The 22019-nt window shown below is 49.1% G+C and overlaps 1 protein-coding gene across 21 annotated transcripts in view; it reads right to left on the bottom strand.

The window, feature by feature from the left end:
- Positions 1 to 21696, bottom strand: part of AFAP1L2 (actin filament associated protein 1 like 2) — a 97225-nt gene extending 75529 nt beyond the window's left edge. For 2 of the 21 annotated variants that reach the window (XM_070632197.1, XM_070632209.1), the window contains exons 1-2: positions 21507 to 21606; positions 15820 to 15873 (exon numbers count right to left, since the gene is read on the bottom strand). In XM_070632197.1, the coding sequence (XP_070488298.1) occupies positions 15820 to 15873; positions 21507 to 21522 (70 nt within the window). In that variant the 5' untranslated portion in view covers positions 21523 to 21606. Of the gene's footprint in view, positions 1 to 15819; positions 15874 to 16193; positions 16335 to 17154; positions 17291 to 21382 lie in introns of those variants that run through there. The other 19 variants (XM_070632220.1, XM_070632261.1, XM_070632305.1 and 16 more) reach the window with 17 other exon arrangements.
- Positions 21697 to 22019: the final 323 nt, after the last annotated feature.

The following is a 22019-nucleotide window of genomic DNA, read 5'->3' as shown; positions in this document are numbered from 1 at the left end:
CGTTCCACATATAAAGTAGAGGAAGATGGGCACAGATGTTAGCTCAGGGCCAATCTTCCTCAGCACAAAGAGGAGGATTGGTGGTAGATGTTAGCTCAGGGCTAATCTTCCTCAAAAAAAAAAAAAAAAAGGAAAGAAGTACTGATAACACACTACCACTTGGATTGAACCTTGAAAACATTATGCCAAGTTAAAGAAGCCAATCGTAGGACTCTACATATTATGTGATTCCATTCATATGAAAGTCCAGCATAGGAAAATCTAGAGAGACAGTAAGTAGATTAGTGGTTGCTTAGGGCTTGGGGAGCAGGGAGAGAATGGAAGATAAGAGGGTGACAGCAGAAAGGTAAGGGGTTTCTTTCTGAGTTGATGAAAATGTTGGAAATTGACTGTAGTGATGGTTGCACATATCTGTGAAAGTTTTAAAGCCACTGAATTGTGTGCTTTAAATGGTGAGTTGTATGAGAATGCTTTAAAAAAAAATTTAAGTATAATTTTAGAGAAAGACTTTCTAAGTATAAGCAAAACCCAGAGCCATAAAAGGAGATAAATGTGACCACACACACACACACACACACACACACACAAAATCCTACATCAGAAAAGGAAACATAAAAGTCAAAAGACAAGAAACTGAGGGGGAAATTTGCAATTTATTTCCAAAAGGTTAATTTCCTTAACATATAAACACACCTACAAAAGTAATTGTAAAAGACCAACAACCCAATAGAAGAATGGATAATGCATATGAACAGAGTACACATACACACACACAAACGGGTTTTAAACACATGAAAAGACATTTGACTTCACTCATAATAACAGAGAGATACCATAAAGAGACACCTCTGCCCATTCTGACGGGCAAGGATGAAAAAGTGTAACAACATACTGTGTTGATGAGGGTGAGCCTCTGGCACTTTGCTGATGGAAGGAAAAAGGTCACAACTTCCCAGGAGGGCAGTTTGGCACTATCTAATCAAATTGTAAATGCACACATCCTTTGACCCAGGAATTCTACTTTCGAGATTTATGCCACAGATATCCTTCATGTGTCTGAATGACCTCCATGCGAGGAAATTCATGGTGGCATTGCTTGTTACAGCAAAGGATTGGAGAAAACTGAAATGCTCCATGATTATATAACTTTTGTGATCTCCACATAAAGGAATTACTGAGCAAGATTACAAAGAATGCAGCAGCTCTATCAGAAACGAGCTCCCAGAAACATCGTTAACTTAACTAAGAAGGGGAACAGCGAGTGTGCTGCGTTTGAGGGAAAGGGGGAAAATTACACATAGAAGGCTGCTATTTTATTCCATATATTTAGTCCCTAGATGGACTATTTTTTGAAGGATACATAATAAACTGGGGCTTCTGGCCAGAGAAAGTGAGTGAACAGGGGTCTCAGGGGGACCTTTTACTATATCCTTTTGCTTTTTAAAACTTTATAACATGAGGGTTGGAAAGAAGGAGAGGGAAAGAGGGACAGGGAACAGGAGGGGAGGGCAAAGAAGGGAGGAAGGGGAGGGCAGGAAGGCTGGGAGGAGAGAGAGAAGGAAGAAGTGAAGGCAAGACGAAGGAGAGAAAAGTGGGAGGACAGGGACAGTGAGGAGGAAAAATATTTGGACGAATATATCTTGACAGATATCATTGAGGGTGGAATTCTAGGGATTTTCACATTCCGTGTTATAAATTTCTGCTACATGTGCATATCTTATAATAAGTATTTATGTCTTTTGCTATAAAAAATAGATGTAAAATTACTCCATTGCACTCCTTATGGAGTGAAACAGCAATTTGAAATATATAGCTGTGTTTCACTATTTTAAATTATTTAAAATAACTCCAGTGTAAAAATGGAAAATAACGAAAAGAAAAGGAGAAAGAAAAACTGAGTTTGCCCAGTTGGGCCCTATCAGCTTGGAAATCTGACTGTTTATCTTTGCCCTGGAAAGTCAGTGGAGACACAACCGGAGAGGTAAAAGGGAAGCGGAACACGGTGGAAGTGGGGCTTCTAGACGCCTAGCCTAAAAGTTGACAAGACTGAGACCATACTGCTTATCTCTGAGGCCAGAAGCCCTCTCTCTACCTAACTCCCCAGCTCATCTCCTCTTTTTCTCAATCACCCCTTCCCCCTGGTTGCAGAATGAAGCAGAGATCCAGCCCAAGAGCCAGGCGGAGTTCAGATCCCAGCACTCGCCCTTCACGTCTCTCAGCCCCAGTACCCTCATCATTCAACAACAGTAGAGGTGGCCCTACAAGGACCAGACCCTCCAAAACCCTAGGATCCTATAATGATGGCAGAGGGTTTTGCAAACATATCAAGAGGAAGGGCCATCATCCCGTAACTCAACATCTAGAAGACAGTATTGGAGAGGTGGAACCATTCACTCTGATTATTCAGGGCCTTTCTCAGCAGCCATAAATTCCATCCTTTTCTCTGTTCCTTGCTGCCTTCAGCCTCTCTATCTCCATGACTGTCTGGGGCCTTCCTTGTCGAATCAATGGCATCTTGTTTGTAGTCTTGACCTAGCTCCAAGTGATGAACCAACTTCATTGGGAGTGTCTGCTGAGGGCTCTCTGAGAAGAGCCATTGTTCCCCTACACTTGTCCAAAGCCTCCATTTAGGGACGGCTGTGAGCGTGGATGGAGGACATTCATCACTAGGAACATTTGCCAACAAATGAGAGACAGCTGTTGGGCTCAAACAGCGTGTGGCTGAATGTTGCCTGCGAAGAGGTTTATCTGCCAAATGAGACCATCTTCACTTATCTTTTCCTTCAAACTGTAAGAAATGGGGAAAACGGTCACCTTCCCCCTGCCATGTGAGAGCCCAAGCTCATCCCACTAATCACATAGCACACAAGGCATCATGGGAGCAAGTCAGCAAACGAGGCCTCCTGCATGATGGTTAAACATCCACCTCTGGGCCCCCAGAGAGAAGCCCAGGTCATGCGAGCCGTGCCTTTACAGCCAGGGACCATGGCTTCCCTCTCTTCATCCTCCACATGCCCACAGCAGTGCTGGGCCCACAAACTCAGGAGGGACTTCAGAAGGCTCGAGAGCTGGTTGAAAGAGGCAGATGAGAAACTCCACATAAATTCGTGGAAATTACCAGGAACAAGGTGAACACCCACCTGTGTGTATAACACTCTGTTATGCATTTTAGGGGCTAAAAAACTAGCTATAAAGACAAGCCAGGGATGTGAGGAAGAGAGATCCACATATGCCAGCAAAGGCGTGCTGACTGGGTCCCACATGGAGTATGAGCAGTTGGGGCCAGACGTGATCCATAAGAGCTGGCTTCTTGGAGGAAGGGATAGTGGACGAAGGTGAGCATGATTGGGAAGGGTGGAGGGAGGGGACCACATTTCCCTGTCATAAAGAGCAGCATGAGCAAAGGCCTGGCTGGACCAGCTGGGCACGCAAGAAAGAGACAGAACACCTGGAACCCAGGCACAGGGCTCTCCTCAGAGACAGCCAAGTATCAGCCATGAACAAAGCTGGGGACGATTCCTCCCCATCCCAAAGGGATGCACCAAGATGGCTGGACTGCAGCCGGTAGACTCAACGCCCTATTTTAGATAAGATTCAAATGTGGCTGCAGGTCAGGTTTGGAGCCATTTGAGCGTGGAGATCATGTCTAGCTCGATCAGGCTAGACTAGGCAGCAGAATGTGCTTGAGAGTCCGATGGAGCCGGGTTTGGATCCTGCCGGATTGGCTGTGAGCTTTTGCTTGGGCTGCCTGTGGCCTTAATGTCTGGCCTCAATTTCCTCCATCCACAGAATAAGGATAATAATATTTACTGTTGGAGTCCTGCCTCCACGCCCCCACGCCCCGTTCTTACTCTGCAGACCTGGAACAAGATGAAAGTGGCTGATGGAAAAGCTCTGAGAAGCCTTTTATTAACATTCTTAGCTCAGCCTACCTCAGGGGAACAAGTCCCACATTCCAGGGGACTTCTCCCAAGAGAAGCAATGCCAAGAATGTCACTGAAAGATTCTAAAATGCTCTTTCTATCAGAACCCTCGCAGCTATTCAGCTACCCCAGGGAGCCGACAGGTACCTGGTGGAGGGCGAGAGTTGGCAGTTCGGGTTCTTACCCTCACCTCTCCAGAGTCTCTAGGGATTAAATGAGATGGTGAGAATAAAATGTGCAGGGGAGGTTGCCAATGATGAGCTCTGAACACGGTCACTATTCGATGTTGGCAGCAAGGCTTACACTGGCTGAGAGTCTGAAAACCTACCTTCTGGTAGAAAAAGCTTCCTTGTCAGTAGCTGTGTGACAGTTAGGTTTAAAGTCTCGGGCCCTTAGTTAGCCTATGGAGTAAATAGCCTTCACAAGACTTCTGCCACATCTCCCTTGGATATTTGAGAAGATAAAAAATGGAACATATATAGAAATAAAAAGAGGTACTGGTATTATTATTTTTAATAACTGCTCTTGATTTCTGATGCTTCACTTAATATCAAGAAGGCAGCAGCAGCCGCAGAGCTGGGAAGGCGAAGAAAGTCAGTCAGAGTTGACAAGGAGGGGGCTCCCCTGGACAGAGGTAGTGCCGTAAGTCAGGAGGGAAAAGTTGGGTGTGCCCCAAGCAACCCAGCCCCACCCAGGCAGCAGCTTCCAGGAGACCTGGGGCTCCTTGGGCCCAGAGGGACCCCATGGCCAGGCCAGGAAGCAGCAGGCTGGGATGAGTGAGCACAGCACACCCAGAAGCAGCATGTCACCAAGCAGATGTCCTCCTGGTGTTGCAACTGGTGTTGAGGCCATGCGGGCACTGGTCCTGTGATTGCAGAAGGCTTACTATCCTCCACCATCTTGCAGATGATCACCCTGGCATGGACGGATCCATTGCCTGCAGGACTGAAATGAACTTCACCAGCCTAACCGAATCTCTTACGGAGACTTCACTGTTGACGGTGATCTTGCATCTAATTGCTCACTTCATCAGCCAATCTCAAACAGGATTCCATCCAACCCTGGGTTCCCATGACCAAGAGAGCCCGCCTTCTGGCACTAAATACCCCAGGGTCGAGAATTAGTTTGGAGCAAACTAGCGATGATTACGGTAGCACTGTGGACTTCCCTTTGCCTAGAATTGCAATTCCCAATCCAACATTGAAACAATCACCTTTTATGTGTGTTCACCACTGTCTAGTTTTCTAAACATTTTTATGCCTGGTTTTTCATCTTCCCAACAAGCCCATGACATGAGTAGAGCAGTGATTATTAAAGATGGGGAAAACTGAGGCTGGGATGGCAGAGGACTAAGGAGGCCCAAGATTCCCATACTTACGGGTTCAGAAACAGGAAAGAGCTCTTCTTCATGACTCAGCTTTCCCCTCCCCATGGCAGCATTACTGAAAGCTAAGGTTTCACGTAATGGAAATAAACATGGCCAACGATTCAGCCCAACATCTTGTTTCACCACCACCCACAACCAGTCACTAGCATTTTGGGGCTCTGCGTGCTGAATCTACTGAGAAGCTCTCTAAGTATGAGGTTTCACTCAATCCTTGTAAACCTCCAAGGAAGAGCGTAATCAGCCCCTTTCAGATGAAGAAACTGAGGCTTGGGAAGGTTAAGTAATTGCCCAAGGTCACCAGGGTCCCACTGGATATGAACCAGGTCTGCATAAACCCTGCAACTTTCAACCATTATTATATTCCCTCCCGCTAAACTCAGTCTCAGATGATCCGAACAGTGCAAGAATAAAGCATTCAATGCCTCTTAAAGGAAGAAGCAATTCAGAGATGCTGGGTGGCTCAGATGTCACATAGCTGCCTTCCTTCCCTGGCTTTGCCTGGTGGGAAGAATGTGGGACCGTCATTCCGGAATCTCAGGCAATTGTCCTGCACCTGCCACCAATGAGCTGTGTGCTTGTGGGCTTACTCCACCGCCAATCTCGCCCTCCGAGCCCCCTTCAGTAGAGTCTGGAAAACTGCAATAGGCCTGGAGCACCTCACCTCTTCAGAGAAGTATTGAAGAAGAACATTCTTTTAGGATGTGTTTGGATTTTTCCCATAGAAAAAAAGACTGTTTGGAAGCCAAGGTAGACTAGCTGTCTAACCCACCCATTTGCAGGAGGCAGCAGCCACTTGGCAGGGGGGCTGGGAAACTCAATTCCACTGCTTGTGAAATGCTCTCAGAATGAGATCCAAGCTCCCTGGCGTGGCCCAGCTCTTCCACCTCATCTCTCTCTACCTTCTCTGCTGCTGACTAAGCTCTGTCCCCTGCCGCCACTCTCCTACACCCCCACTATACTAGCCCACTATGGCTCAGAACCTCTGCACCTGCTGTTCCCTCTGCCTGGAACTCTCAACCCTAGTTCTCTATACAGCAGGCTCCTCCTCTTCATGTAGGTGTTAATTCAAATGCCACCTCCTCAGAGAGACTCTCCATGACCACCCTGGCTAACGGTGGACCCCTCCCCTCCCCATTACTCTCACAACATCCTGTTTTCATTTTTCGTGTTACTTACTGCTACCTGAAATTATCCTTTCCTAGAACTGTGTGTGCTTGTTCACAATCAGCTTTCCTCCTCCAGAATGTAAGCTCCCTGAGGACAGAGGCCTCATGAATATTGTGCCCAGCTTTATCACCGCACCTAGACAACATCTGGGACATAGTGAAGCTAAAAAAAAATGCCTACTGTGTGAAATTCTCCCACGTAAAGGGGCTATTTAGGGACATCAGCAAGTTCATTACAAAATCGCAAATCCTTTGAACTGGAAAGGGCCCTGGGCTGACATTTGAAGTTAAGACAACAGAAATGAAGATCTTCATTGTTCCACCACTTGAGGTATCAACATTCCAGTGGACCCAGGAACTGGGAATGCAGGTCAGAGACGGGGGGCGGGGGGGGGGGGGCAGAAATTGAACATGTCAGTAAACAGACAGTTGGGTGAAGAGCAGCTGTCAATAAATGACTTCCAGTGCATGAGAGAGAACGACGGGAAAACGCCAAACCTCCCGAGCCAACCTCAGGGTTTTTTCCATTTTCTGAAAACCTTAAGCTTTAGTTCTTGGCTTTAAACACAGTTGGATGTGCTGCCCACACTCTGAGCCACACCCGAAAGAGTTAGCTCTTCTGCCCAAGTTCACAAGACCCCAGGCAGCTCCAGGTCCTGCCTCCTGGGCCCAGGCAGCCTTGCAGAGCACACCATTGGGCAGAGCAAAAGTGGGCGCTGGTCTCCTTGCTTCAAGTGGCTCTATACCACGCATCCCCGTGCATCTCTACAAGACTTGAAAAAAAAAAAAGGAAAGAAAAAGAAAAACAGCTATTATTTTAAGTAGAGATAGAGATGGAACAAAAACTGTTGGGGGCCAACTCTGTCCAGATCAAACAGACCCAGGGTGGGAGAGGCAGTTTATCTTGTTTGTATGCACCAATTTTGAGTGAATATTCCCACCTCCTGGGTGGAGGGGAGCAAAAATGAACTGCTGTCCAGAGTCTAGCAACTTCATGTCCAACCAACCAAAAATCCCATTCTACTTGACCTGACAACATGCAGACCTCAGCTCTTGGCCACGATCTGTACTTAGCAATGTGGACCCAAAGATGACTCCAGGTGCTCAGTGGCTGGAGGCAACTGAAAAATACAGAGCTATTCAAATCCAGCTCTACCATCCCAGGCTTATCTGAGGGTGGGTTAGGAGCATCCCCTCCTCTCAATATGATTGCAGACTTCTAATCACGACCACTGCTCTGACAAAAGGTTAAGCTTTGGAGTCAAATGTAAGGGTGGTCTCTTACCACAATCTCACTGGCAAAGGGTCTTGGACAGACCAGCAATGAAGAAGAAGGAAAATGGACTCCCCATTTACTCCTCCCCATGGGGGGTTGGGAAGGGGAGACCCCCCCCCCCCATAGCACAGTGCTTGCACTTCTGGTGTTGCCCTCACTATGCCAAATTCTGCTTCAAGTCAGATTTGTAGGCTTCTAGTATCAACAACAGACTGTAAGCAAACTCTTAGGATTTCCCTTTCATCCCCATATCCCATCCCCTAACAGAGATGACCTTTCTAATATGTACCTTTTTGTTTGTGTGTGTTCCTGTTAATGCGTACTGCTTTATGAACTTTCAGTGGCTGTAAATACTATCATCAAATGTCCTATCCAGCTTCTTACCTTTCAGTCAGCACTATGTCTTAAAGATCCACCCATGTTGCTGGATGGATATCTAATCCATTGCGTGTACTCCTGCTTAATTCTCTGGGATGTACATCTGCTGTCATAGTTCACCTGTTCACTCTCCCAGGTGACGTGAAGACTGCTTCCTGCCTCCACCACCACAAATAATGTTGCAAAGATCATCCTCGAACCTGCCCTGTGTGGACCCATGCAGAAATTTCTGCAAGTTCTGAGAACACTTGGCATCCTGCAGCCTCCCATTTCCGCTAGCCTCCTGGGTGGCTGTTTAGGTTGGTTGGTCCCTCAGATGCTCGTTAGCTTTTTGGAGGCTCCTTCACTGGTAAACTCCCATTCATACCCTTTAGTCATCTTCTTTTCTGTTGAGATTTCTGCCTCTTTCTGGTTGATTTGCAGTTCTTTATATATTCTAAATGTTAATCCCTTGAAGGCTTTAGACATTGTAAATCTCTCTCTCTCTCCTTTCTGCCAGCTGCTTATTAACTTTGTCCAGGGGGTCACTAGTGACCAGAGGCCCTTAACTCTGATGTAATCAGACTCCGAGAACACATGAGAACAGCAACCATTTCTCAATCATACAATTCCAGTTTCTTGAGCACTTACAATATACCCCCAGGGGGTTAGGTGCTGTGGCCACAAGGAAGAATAAGGGCTTTTGACTCTTAAGGAGCTTACAGCCTCCTGGGAATACAGACTTTCCATCAACTATAACACGGGACACAATGACGATGGCCATGGAGGGTTGTGCAAGGTGCAGTGAGGGGTTAAAGGCTTCCTGGGGTCATGGTTAAGGTGTCAAGGCTAAGTGAAACTTGACAGATAAGTTTGCCAGGCAGCCCTGAGGGGAGGGCATCCCAGGTCAATGGAACCACATGCAAAAGCCCAATTTGGGAACCACAAGGAATTGAGTAGGGCTGGGGCATAGAGCAAAGTGAGGAGCAGAGGCTGGACAAATAGGGACGGGCCACGCACAGAAGGAGCTCGGATTTTCTCCAGGGCAGTACAAGGCACAGCACATTGCCTTACTCTCCCCACAGCTGAGGCGAGTTGCCCTCAACACTACCTGCACGCAAGCAAGAGGGCCTGGTTCAGGGGCCTAAAGAAATCTGGGCTCGCTTAGCTATAGCAGCAATGTAGTGAAGTCTCACAGAAACCCATCGACAGAACATTCTAGAAAGAAAAGGGTTCTTGAGTATCCAAGTTAAACTACCTAGGCAGATAAGAGACATCCATTGGACAGGTCTGGACTGTCCTGAATGAAGTGAAGACTTCCCTTCCTGGCCTCAGCTGGAAGCTGTGCCTGCTGCTGCTCCAGCCTTGAAAGTTCTCAGCTGCAAAATTCCCCAACCGCCAAGTGTGCTGGTGCCGGAAATGGACCAAATAAAGTCATTAGTGACACAGCGAATCTTACCCAAGACCCCACCAGGATCTCTGCCAGCCAGCTGTTTCCTCCTGAATCTACACCATTTTCACACTCAATAATGGTAAACTTTTTAAGGAAAAAAAAGAACACCCGTTTGTAGAGAATATTTTGCTCCCAGCTATGTGACTGCCGTCATTTTTCCCAGCCAGAGAAGTAATCTATATGCACGGACACATGGCAGCCAAGTACGAAGGCACAGAGGAGGGCTTTGCGAGGTGTAGTGAGGGGGTTAAAGGCTTGGGGGGGGGGGGTCAAGGGCAAGGGGTCAAGGCTGAGTGAGCCTTGACAAATAAGCGTGGAATCTGGAAGTCACTCCACCCCAACAGAACACAGTCTCTCAGAACTCTCACTTTCTCTCCTTCAAGCTGCCTCAGCATCCCCAGGGCAAAAAAATCAATCTTGTGGGACAGCAATCTTACCCTTTGAGGGCATTAGGTAAACAGCTTTAGGAAATTTCAAGAAAAGGGGGCTGTCACCTGACACCTCCTCTCCTCCAAAATACACACGTCCCAATCATACCTGACGTCTGTAAAGTAATGCACTTAGGTTCTTTCTCCTTCGCTGTGGCCCCACCAGCTAGGTATGTTTGGGGCTGTAAGGATGTAAGGAGGAGAGGGAGCCCGACCCCCAAGTCTGGTGTCCCCCACCTCTCTCCAACCTACCAAAGACGTTTTCCAACACAATCCTGTGCCCACTTTTGCTCTGAGATGGCTCTCAACTCTATTGCTAGAAAAAAGGAGGTAATTAAGTACCCAAAGCCACCTCCACACTCTAGAGGCCTCCTGCTCGGGACAAGAGGCTCCTCCCCCTGCCAGCTGCTCCCCCAGGAGTCCAGCTGTACTGGGAGAAATGAGGTGGAAACTGACGTGACCCCACACTCCTGCCCTGATTAGTGGGCCTCACCTTCTCACACAGACAACATCGGCTGCTGGCTCCCTCCTACCGTTAACACCTCAGTGCCCCCTGCATACTTGAGAGCACTGGGGCCTTTATGTTGGGGTCAAAGAAGCAAAAACTCACGCACTAAGAGATTCATTAATTAATTAGTCCCCCGAGTCTCTCTCAGTCATAAATGGAGACCAAAGAGGTGGGGGCCCGGGAAGGAGTCATGCTTCAGAAGGATTTGATCCCAAAAGCCACAGACTAAATTCTCCCTCTGAGAACAACACGGCCTTTCCCACTCTCGAGGGAACCAGCGACACCTGGATCCCATAACTCTCAGAGATCTGCTCCCAGCCTGAACTGTTTACAGTTACATACAGCAAAGCCACATCAGATGGGCGGGAGATGGACGCTTGCCCACTGAGAAGGCAGGAGGTCAATGGGAAAAAATTATTTTAGTCAACGTTGAGCCTTCAAGTTCGGAACTTTATCCAAACTGTGGCGATGTTCTCATGCTCCCCCTGTGCGGATGCCAGGCCCTCCTCTGATGCTCACTTCCAGGGAAGCTGGGCTGGCAGTGGGAGGAGCCCCACACAGGGCCAAGCCTGTTTCTTCCACCCCTCGGAGGTTAGCAGGTCACAGGGCTGGTTAAGGACCCACAGAACTCTTTTTCCTGGGAATCCTAGTCACTGTGACGCTAACCTGCACTAGGCCAGGTGGGGTGGCAGGCAAGGGCCCAGGGTTATGGATGCTGAGGGTTGGGGAAGGTGGCATTCTTTGCAGCAGGCCATGTGGAGCGACAATTCCTAGGGCTTGATGAAGCTTCAGGAGTCACGCTGAACAGATTTTCACTCAGGCCTCCTCTTCCAGGAGGGAATCAGATGCTCCCCGTCTGGCTGAGAGCAAGCCCTATTTTCCCCACCCTGAGTCTGAGATCATCAGCTCCTCCTGGGGAAGCCTGGGATTCTAGCCATGGCTACTAGAAGTGCAAGCATGAGGCGACCAGAGAGCTGGTGTCAAGGGGAGGCTCTCTCTTTCTGGGTCTTTCTTGCCTCAGGTTCTCAGGGGAAATCCCTTTTCTAGACTCAAGACCCAGGAGACCTTAATGGAATTGGCAGAAAAAAAGAGTGAGGAAGTGGGACAGAGTCAAGAGGGGAGAATAAAGGAATGAAAGAAGAGAGCAGGAGGGAGGAAAGAGAGAGAGAGAGAATGGTGCATGCACAGGAGCAGCTGTGAGCCTGTGTGTACCCAGGGGGTTTCTGGAGCACCTAACAAACGTACTGTGCGTGATGGTTTTGTCATCAACCCAACCTGCTTTGCCACAGGCTAACCTTCAGGGCATCTAGGATGTTACTGACTTGAACCAGAGGTAGGCTGCCACCATCTCCAGTGAGACGTGAGCCTCACCCAGCTCAAGAACCGGCAGTGGCTCTCTCAGGGGATACCCAAGGGCTCTAGACACCTGAAGCTGGCACAATGCAACTGCGTGACAGCCATCCAGACAACCACATTTGACCATCATACATACCATGATCCTCAGCCACAATTCCAGCGACATCAACTGCAGAGACCCCATCTCTAAAACATGCTAAAAGACACGTAACCCAACTCTGCCATGACTGTCACGGGCCAGCCGCACTGCAGTAGGCATTTGAGCAGCAGGTATGAGGTTGTTGAGACTTGCTGCTTCTGCCCAAGATCCGCCACCCTTTATTTCCTTCTACTTGTGCAGGAAACTGCCAAGGAGAAGCCACAGGGGGCCTCTGTTAACTATAGTATCTAATGGTGGTGCCCATCTTTATTTCTTCAAAGTATGTGCTAGAAGCGAATGCCACAACAGGCCTGACAATGCAAAGGGCAGTAGGGGGGTGACCATCTCAAGTTCATAAGGAGTCTGGGATTGTAACTGAGGATGTTTGCCCCCAAGGAGACCCAAGACCATAAAGATGACGATGAGATGCCCCAAGCAAACTTGCCGCCATAGGTCCCAGCCTTGACATCAGGGTTACCGAGCACCCTAGCAGAGTTCCTTCCAAAAGGACCACATTTGAATTTTAGTAAATCAGCTCAATATGTTCTAGGACTGTGGGTATTAAATAAAAGAAGTCAGTGAAATCTCCAAACAATAAGCTCATTCAACACAATCTTTTTTTCTCCCCCCATCTGGGGACTTGAATACAGTTAACATGAATAAATGCTCTTGTGTAAAAACTGGGGGAGAAAAGAAGGGGGGTGGAGGATGGAAGGAAATGGCAGGGTTCCCACTTGTTGGTCTAACAGGAAGGCTAAGACAGTCCCCAGAACCCAAAGGATGCCAGTGTGCCAGGGTAGCCCTAGGGAGATGGTGGCAACAGTTTGCAGTCCAGGTAAGGAAGTATCAGGAATTTCCCCACCCAAGCACTCCCAGCTTCTCCTCTGCAGCCCTCCCATACTTGTACTCAAACTAGAAGTGGGCCCTGGGGGTGTCCCAAACCTGGCCCTTCCTAGGTGGACCAGCCACAAGCCAGGCCTGACTCAGCCTCGGGGAGGGTTCACTTAAAATATGCATAGAAAATATTTCCTGCTTCTTCCCCCTGCCTCCACGTCCTCCAACAAAGTGGAGACAATTAGGACTAAGGCCCACACCAGCTATTATTCTGCAATTCTTCCTGAATACTCCACAAATAGGTGGAACAAACCTGCCTTTGTAGGTGACTAGTGGCTTTGACATGTCTGTGATTAAGAAGAGTTGCATGCGTGAAATTCTCCTGGGTAATTCATAGTTTAAAGTGATCTGGGCCCATATGGTCATCGTGAAAGGAAGTCCTACAGCCTTCCAACACGCTCTACTTAAGGAAGATGGGAAGACACAGATCCAGCTCCTGAGGTCATAGAACCAGACACAGTTCACCCAAAAAACAAGCCAATTTGAGAGGGGTTTTGATTTTTTTAAAAATGGAAACCACCAAGATCTTCAGACTCCATTAGGACCACCAGAGTGATACCCCTTCATTCTCTTGGGATTCCACAACCCGTCTCCCGAACCAGTGCAGCAAGGGTGGGGATTCAGCCCTTGGACCATGAGGCTTTTCCCTGTCTGGAAACAAGAGGACTGATTCCTCACATCACATGGGACTGGGTGCATTACTTTGCTAAATCATGGGTTCTCCCCCATCAAAATGAATCCAAGCTAGCATAGACAAGCAGGACTGCCAAAAATAAAAAGTCAGCCAGGAAATAACTATGGTGCAGACTTGGGTATTCAATTCCAATTCAATAACTTTATTGGTGAGAAAAAAAAAAAAAAAGACTTGTAGAAAGACTGCCAAAGTCAATACATTAGATCCATGTGTGTGTAGCAGCGAGTTCCCAGGGTGGGAAGCTGGACTAATGCTTTGATATTCCATGTCCCTCCTAGGCTCATCAGCTGCCTGATTTTAGGAGAACAGTTTTTTCCTTTTCTCTAAAGAGAGGGAGACTTCCACCATCACACTGTTTATGCCTAATGGAGAAGTCTCTTGCATCTAGGATATACCGTCATCTACGGTCTCTTTGTTTTGTATGAAAATTCTTCACCGCCTTCTGCTGTCTCTCCAGATCGCTGGAGGCAAGATCACACCAAGACCTCAGAGTCTATTTACAACCTGTGATGGCCGAGCCTGTGCTGGGTGGATTCTTCACTGATACCACAGTATCACAAACTACTAGGGTTTGTTTTAAAGTCAGCTTTCTGGAGGTACAATTTACACACAGAAAAAAAAAAAAAGGCCCTGTGAACCACACAGTTCTGAGTTTCCCAAACACCTAAAGCTCTGTAAGCACTACCACCATAAAGATGTGAAAAATAAAGATTTCTATCATTCCAGAAATTTCCCTCATACCCCTTTGTGGTCAAGCCCTTCCCTCAGCCCCGGCAACTACTGACTTGTTTTCTTCCCCCAGTTTCGCCTTTTCCTGAAAGTCACATAAATGGAATCGTACACTGTGTAGGCTTTTGAGTCTGGCTTCTTTCACTTAACCTACTGGTGCGTATCACTGGGAGTTAGTTATGAACTGTTAGTTTTTAAGTCTGGGACTTTTGCCTTCTTGTCAAAGAGACAAAATGATTGGCTCTAGTTCATCTGCCCGGGACGTGGGACTTTCGGTGGTAAAATCAGGAAAGTCCCAGGCAAACCAGGATGGTTTGTCACCTTCCTTGGGAAAGCTACCTCTAAGGGCAGGCATATACACTCGCCTGCTCAGATGCCTTCTGGGGCACAGGAGGTCGCTCTCTCTGAGCTACCAGCTGACACTCCTTTCTCCGTTTCATCACAAGCAGAAGGCCAGTTTGCAATCTGCTGGGGCTGAGCCCCCGTACAGAGCTCACCACACTCCACCAGGCCTGCAGCTGCCTGTGAAGTCCCTAGGAGGGGCTCAAGGGAGTGAGAAGAGAACTCAGAGGTCTGTTTAGAAAACAGCAGAGCAAGGCTTCTGTTGGCGTCGGCGCCCCTCCCCACTCCTCCGTAATATTTAATGCCCACAGAGTGTTGTGACATGAATGTGCCCTGGGCTCATTCTGTTTTTGTGCCAGTCCAATGCAACATTTCCAGGGCATTGCCAGCTCCTACTGTTTTTCTATACATTCTCCCTACTCCTTCCTCTCAATGGGGTTGTTGGTGAGTTTGTTTTGAGACTAACAGGAAGAAGGTGAGAGCCACGTGATAGAAAATTAATAAAGAGCTCAAAGTCCCTGTTAGATTTTAAGGGTCTCTCCTAGATAAACATGCTGAGACAACAGAGAAAAGTCAGGCAGGGCCAGGATGTGGCTCCACACATCAGGCTTAAGAATGAGCAGTTTCTTGCCTAGCTCCTTTCCAGCTGACCTTGAGCCAGGCTGCCTGGGAACAGGCTGAGCATCCTCAACTCAGAACTCCCAATAGCTTCAAAGAGCATGTGATGGCCATAGCTGGTGTCCAAATTAACTTTGATGACCCAACCCAGGAAGGCAAGAACTGGTGGGTTCAGAGCCATGTCAGAGGTTTCAGGGTATCTGCTCCCCTGAATTAATTTCACATTGCCCCTTCTCAAAGTATTCACCAGTAGCTCTCAGAAGTTATTCCACCAAGCAGCCTGTGAGGTGGGTTAGTAATCATTATCTTCACTTGTACAGATGAGGAAACAAGGCCCAGAGAGATTAATTGACTTGCCCAAGGTCGCAGAGCGAGTTAGTGGCAAAGGCCAGATTAGAACCCCAAGCCCCGGAGTGCCCAGGCCGGCGCCCAGCTCCATGAGATCCCCCAGCCTTCGGTCCAGAGCATGGGCAGAGCCAGGTCTGCGCCCCCGGGAGCCCTGGAGGCCAGATGAGCTGCTGCAGAGGGCACAGGCAGGCTCATACTCACAAGCAGAAACCTGCAGGATCCTTCTCTGTACCACCAGACAGCAACACCCCTGTGCTGGAACAGACAGAAATAAGGCTCAAGTCGGGAAAGCCAAGGGCAGCCACTGTACACTTGCATCTCCACTCTGGAATTTGGCTTTGAGATTTTGCTTCATTTCCCCTTGTGACCGAGGTCTGTTCTTGAGGGCCAGAGCATAGGAAAATAGGTGCTCTCATTGCCTGGCATTCATTCACTCACTCATTCCCCAATCATGGCCCAGGCATCTTCTACAGGCACGTGCTGCATAACGACGTTTCAGTCAACGACAGCCCACATATACAACGGTGGTCCCATAAAACTAGTACCAAATAGCCTAGGAGTGTAGTAGGCTGTACCATCTAGGTTGATGTAAGCACACTCTGTGATGTCCACACAACGATGAAATCGCCTAATGACACATTTCTCAGAACGTATCCCCATCAAGTGACACACGATGGTAAGTGCCTGGCAGTGCATCAGGGGCTGGGAGAGGGACCCTAGGAGGAGAAAGACAAGATCCCTGTGTTGGAGGAGTTCAGTCTAACAGGGGCAACAGACATATATACATGTAATTCTAAGACAATGTGACATTAATTCAACAAATATTTGCTGAGTCCCTACGATGTGCCAGGCATTGATGAGGCTATACGTAAAGTAGTAAGGGAACACAGAGGGCATCAGGGGAGGCTTCACGGAAGAGGAGGCACGTGGGCTAGGTCCTGAAGACTGAGGAGTGTTTCACTGAGCAGCTAGTCCTTCCCTGGCTAAAGGAACTCGGATAAGGAATGAGCCCAAAATTGTCTTGTGTACTTTTTTCTAAATAAACCCTTGCTGTTTTTAGAACAGGAATTCGACCCTTTAGAAACTCAGTTCTCAAGGATACTGTATCCTGTTTCTGACTCTCTGAGTTGTTGCTTAATCTCTTCAGGCCTCAGTTGACCTGTCTCTCAAATGGGAGTGATTCAGAGGGTGGCTCGGGGCTTCACTACAATCTTTGGAGACACGTTCACACAAAAGTCCTTGAGAAACAAATTCCTCACATGGCCCATGGCATTCCCTTTCCCACTCAGTCTGCTGCTCTCCACTCTCAACGGAAATTGGTTGTATTTATAAGAATCACGATCGTAAACTGACCCTTGTTGGGCTACCCGCACTCCCTCCCTCATTTCCCTCTCCTCCTCAAGACACATCCTCCTTCCAAAGATTCCTCACGGACCACAGGGCAACCAGCACTGAAGCGTGCTCGGGAAGTCAGAGGGACAAATCCTGGAGGTTGTCTTCTAGATGTAGAAACTGAGGCCAGGAGAGCTCAATGACCTGTCCCGGGAAACAGAACACGTGGGTCTCCCGGTTCCCAAGCCACTGCTTTCTCCATTGCACCGTGACCGTCTCCCTCATGTCTCAGCCTGGGCCCTGGGCAGACGCGCCATCCTTCCTGGCTTAGGGAAAATCTCCGTTCTGTGAATGACAGAAGTGTTTAGAGCAACATTTCCCATCATTAAAGGGATTTAGAAGAAAACTGGCACAGCCTCCCAAGCTTTGAAGCTCATTGGCCCCTCCTGGCCCTTTAATTGTGTTTGGAACCGGCCCAGTTCCCAGAGCTCCCCCCTTTAAGAAGAGGGGACAGGCCCAAAGCAGAATTCCCCCACCCCTCTGGCCTTTCAGCACCAATGGTGACCTCTCAGTATTTCTGCTTCAGACCACTTCATTGCCAAAGCATCAAGGGCTCCCACACAAAGAGCTTCAAAGTCAGGAGGGCTCAGGGTCAAGTACAACCATGAGCAAACCCTGAGCTTAGGATTCTGAAGCATCATATTTGAGATGGTTTTTCAGCAGTGTTCCCACACCCTTTTAAAGCCTATAATCACTTAAGGTGAATTACCTTCGACTTCTGCAGGTATCATAAGATTTGGGTAAAGCATATCAGGTGAGTATGGAGGGGGAATCTTTCACTCGACATTTGCTTTTAATTTTCCAGGCGAGGAAGGTATACATATAATTACTTATCTTCTGTCAATTGTTCTCAACATTGGCTGCACATTAGAATCACCTAGAGACCTTTAAAAAATGTATAATGCCTAAGCTGGACCCCTAGACCAATTAAATCAGACTGTCTTGGGTGGGGTCTACATAACCCTATTTTTTAAAGCTCTCCAATGGTTCCCATGTGTGGCTAAGGGTTAGAACCACTGCCTTAGGTAGAACTTCAACAAGGAAAAACCTGAGCTCCAAGGCATGGAAAAATAACAAATACAGATGATTCCTATGAAGGTGAAATGAACATTATTAATCTGCCCAGCTCTTTTAATTAGCTTTTCTTTTTCAGACCTTTCCTGACCACAGATCCAATGATTCCCATATAAGCTTTCAAGTATTTTACTGGCTTGACTCTTCACAGCTCATCTCTACTTTCCGGTACCCTAGAACTAAGAGCCATCTCCTGAGAATCAGGTGATTCGACTCAGAAACAAAAGAACACAGGAAAAGAATGATTACACTTTCAGTCAATTACTGTGATCCAAATTAAAGTCACTATCTCAGCCATGTCTGTTTGGATCCAAGTATGACACAATTTCAGGAAGCTTCAGCCTGGACGTTCCAAGTGCGATCCACAGATAGTAGGTCAGTCACATTTGGCCCTGGATGCACTCACCAGCTGGAAGAACAGTAGGAACCAGAATCCTTGACCACGTGGTATGAGTTCGGCCATGGGCTAACGCACAGTGATACAAGGATGCGCTTACGAGAGTCATAAATATGTAAACACCCAAGGATGGGAACCTTTTCAAAGTACCCTATAGAACTTAGCACTGCTTATACAAAACCAAAGAGATTCACATACAAGATATAGCAACTCTACCAACATTTTTTATGACAACTCTCATAAAAGCTCCATCTCTCTGGGAAGACACTCCCACATACTCTCCCCACTCCCCTTGTTTTTGCTTGCAAGAGCCATGGCTGTCTAGCAGAACGGCTTAGAAGGAATGGGGAGCAATCCTGGAAATGTTTCTGCATTAGACATAAGGTAATATTCCAACCACTCTTCAGCTCCAGACCTTTCTTTACATCCTACCAAACAATGGAAAATGAGCCCAGAGCCTAAAAATCATAGGCTAGTTTTGGAGGATGTATAACATGTTAACAGGCAGGCTGGGGAACACGGAAAACAATTTCTCCATCAACTGCTTTGTAAGATTTACAAATTAGACAAAACATTTTGAGAATGTGGAGACAGTGATGAGGCATTCTACCTATGAGATGGAGGGAGAGCTCAAAATTGGGAGTATAGAAACATAGAATGAGGCATTTAAATAAGTTTTTAAAGCGTCACAAGTAATTCTTCTTTACAATTTTTACATATGTTTTGAGAGCCCAAGAAATCTTGCTTTTGCATTTAACTTTGTTGTTTAAACCACTATACCTAGTTATTCCATTATTCAGTCTTACCTTAGAAAAAAAGAAAACGCCCTCCAACTCTAACAAGCACATTATGCATTCTACTTAGAGTTGCACTGGTTAATCGGAGATTGGGCCCAACATGCTTCATTTTGCAGAGACCAACTTTTCAATTCTGTGAGTGATCAAAGCACAACTCAGCTTCTTCTCAAGTGAACAGGAAATTCTACATGGCGGGGGGGTCCCCCAAATTCCTCAGCTGAAAGGAGTAGTAAACAGAAGCATTCACCAGTGACACCTGAAGAGATTTCTCTCCAGAGTCAAACACTAAAAAAACAGTAGGATTAGCCTCTGCAATCCAGATAATTCTGTGTCCACTTATCACTGTCTGTGTCTCACTGACTGCAGAATAATGAGGCAGACACATGTGTCACCAAAAACACAAACACTCTGAGCTGGAAACTGTTTCCTTCAGTTGGCAAAAACCCCTAACTGATCTTCCAGGGTGGGAGGATTCAAACTCCCAAGAGACAAACATAACTAAGGAGACTTTCTCAGGTCAAGGGCCAAGTCAAAAGCTATGAATACAAAAACCTTCCCATAGTAACTGGGCATTTGGAAAGAAGATCCAAAACGTTATCATTTGCCCTAACTTTGAAAGATTAATATGCTTGCAATCTGGACCTTCAACCAGGAGCTACCACAAGGCAGGAAAGGCAGACCCTGAGCTGGAAGGGCCCCTCCAGTGGACAATTCAAGTCCTAAATTCCCTGTGAGGGTCCCTCCCAAAGGGCGCTGAGCCAGCGTCGGGGAGGGAGCAGCAAACTGCCCTTTTAGAAGGAGAGGGGCTGCGGCGGCCTCAAGTGTTCTGAGGCTCCACAAGGGCGCTTTCAGTCATTCAGGCGCAAAACTGACGCGATCTCAGCAGAATTTGAGACGAAAAAAAACACCCGGTTAGAAATGTGAGAGAGGCTCCGGCGAGGCTTCGCAGAAAGAAACCGGAGGTTGCCAACAAATTTAACCCTGTCCCCCCAGCCGGCTTCCTGTGCTCCTGGCAAAGACCCTTCCTTTACCTGTGAAGCGCTAAGATTTAGGTCTTTCTCCCTCACCTGTAACCAGGTGACCCAGACGAGGAAAAGCAATAGGAAAATCAAAAGACACGACTACTTTAGGGAACTAAAGCCGGTCCCCAAAGGTTCCTTTACGTCAGTTTCAGAAATGAGAAACCACTGGGAGCGAGATTCCTTGGGAATCTCAGCATTCTCCTTTATTGCTCTCTCCCAGGGGAAAATAAATATAGAAACAGTATTTCCTCTTCAGGTTTGGCAGAGACGAGTCCAGGACAAGAAAGTAAGTGCAAGAGGCTTTCCCAAAGGAAAGCGGGTAAGGGAGCCCGCAGCGTCCCGCTTAAGGGACACTTCTTTCAGCTCCTTTGCCCAAAGATCTGCAATTCGAGGCTTCTAGACTCCAGCCCAGGGGCTCCAAGCAAGGGTGCGAGCTGGGCACAGGACACAACCCCGGCCTCAGCCAAACCCAAAACTTGCCCAGCTACGCACTGCGCTAAGCCCTCGGGCCGAGACGCTTCCACGCACTCCACCTGCAGGACACCGTGTTCGGCCCCCAATCCCTGCCCGCCTCCCCTGCCTGGGGGTAGGGGACCGGAGAAGGGCTCAGAGAGAGACGGTGACCGAAGCTGCCGGACGACTGGGGTAGCCCGACCAAGCCGGGAGCGGAGCCAAGCGCCCGCCCCACAGCCCAAGCGCATCGCGTCGCAGGTTCTTTCCCGGGGTCCGCAGAAGACCTTCACTCCGTCTGGCGCCCGGGCGAGAGGACCCAACAACTTGCCCCTTTGCTCCCAAGCAGCCCCGCACTGTTCCGACCTCACTCGGGGACTCCTCGGCCCCGGGCATCTTTCCGGGGCGTCTGGGGCCTGGCGGGTCGGGGGGCACGAGGGGGTCGCAAACCGCATGCTCTGTCCTCCAACAGGTGAGAAGCCTCCCCACGCCGACCCCCGCCCTCCGCGCCCGGGAGGATCAGAGGGCCCGGGCCGCGGCCGCCACCTAGGAGTCCACTCGCCCGGCCCGCGGCGCGGCTGTGGCCCCAGTCTTCGGGCCAGGTCTGGGCGGGGGCAGCCGGCTCTGCTCACCTGAGTCCAGGCGGGACGGGAGGCGCAGGCGGTGACGCCCCCCTCCATCCCTAGCCCTCCTTTCCGGCGCCGTGCGGGGCAGGAAGGGAGTGGGTGCGCGCCGCGCCGGGACCCGCGCGCTCACCTTTGTACCGCTCCATCGGGGCCACGGCGTGAGCTCCTCGCTGCTCGGCTCGGGCGCTGAGCTCTCGGCGCTCGGCTCCGCGCCCAGGGCCGCCGCGCTGGCCCCTCCCCGTGAGGTCACGCTCGCGGCCGGACCTCCTGGCGCGGCTGCCGCGCCCGGGGCGCTCGGACCCGGTCCCCGCCCGCGCGCCGCCCCCGCCGGGGAACTCCGCAGCCGACCCGCTGCGCTCCTGTCCCTGCGCACTCCGGGCCGCGCTCCCCGCCGGCAGTTCCCTCAAGTCTGGGCCCCGGGGGCGGCGGGACGGAGCGAGACCGGGACGTGCCCAAACCCTGGGGGAGGCTCCGGGGAGGGGCGGGCTCGGGCGGGCCTACACGAGCCGTTCTTCCAACCGCGGGGCTGCAAACCCACTGCCCGGAGGAGGAGACTGAGGCCTGAGCCAGGAGCCAGAGACGCGCCTAGAGCGCCTCCCTGTTGGCCCCGGGGCCAGCGCGCTTATGCCCTTGGCCTTCCTCG

This window comes from Equus przewalskii, chromosome 1 (genome assembly GCF_037783145.1).
Source record: "Equus przewalskii isolate Varuska chromosome 1, EquPr2, whole genome shotgun sequence".
Lineage (NCBI taxonomy): Eukaryota > Metazoa > Chordata > Mammalia > Perissodactyla > Equidae > Equus > Equus przewalskii.
Note: the sequence above shows the minus strand (reverse complement) of the source record. Positions and strands in the feature narration are given on the sequence as shown.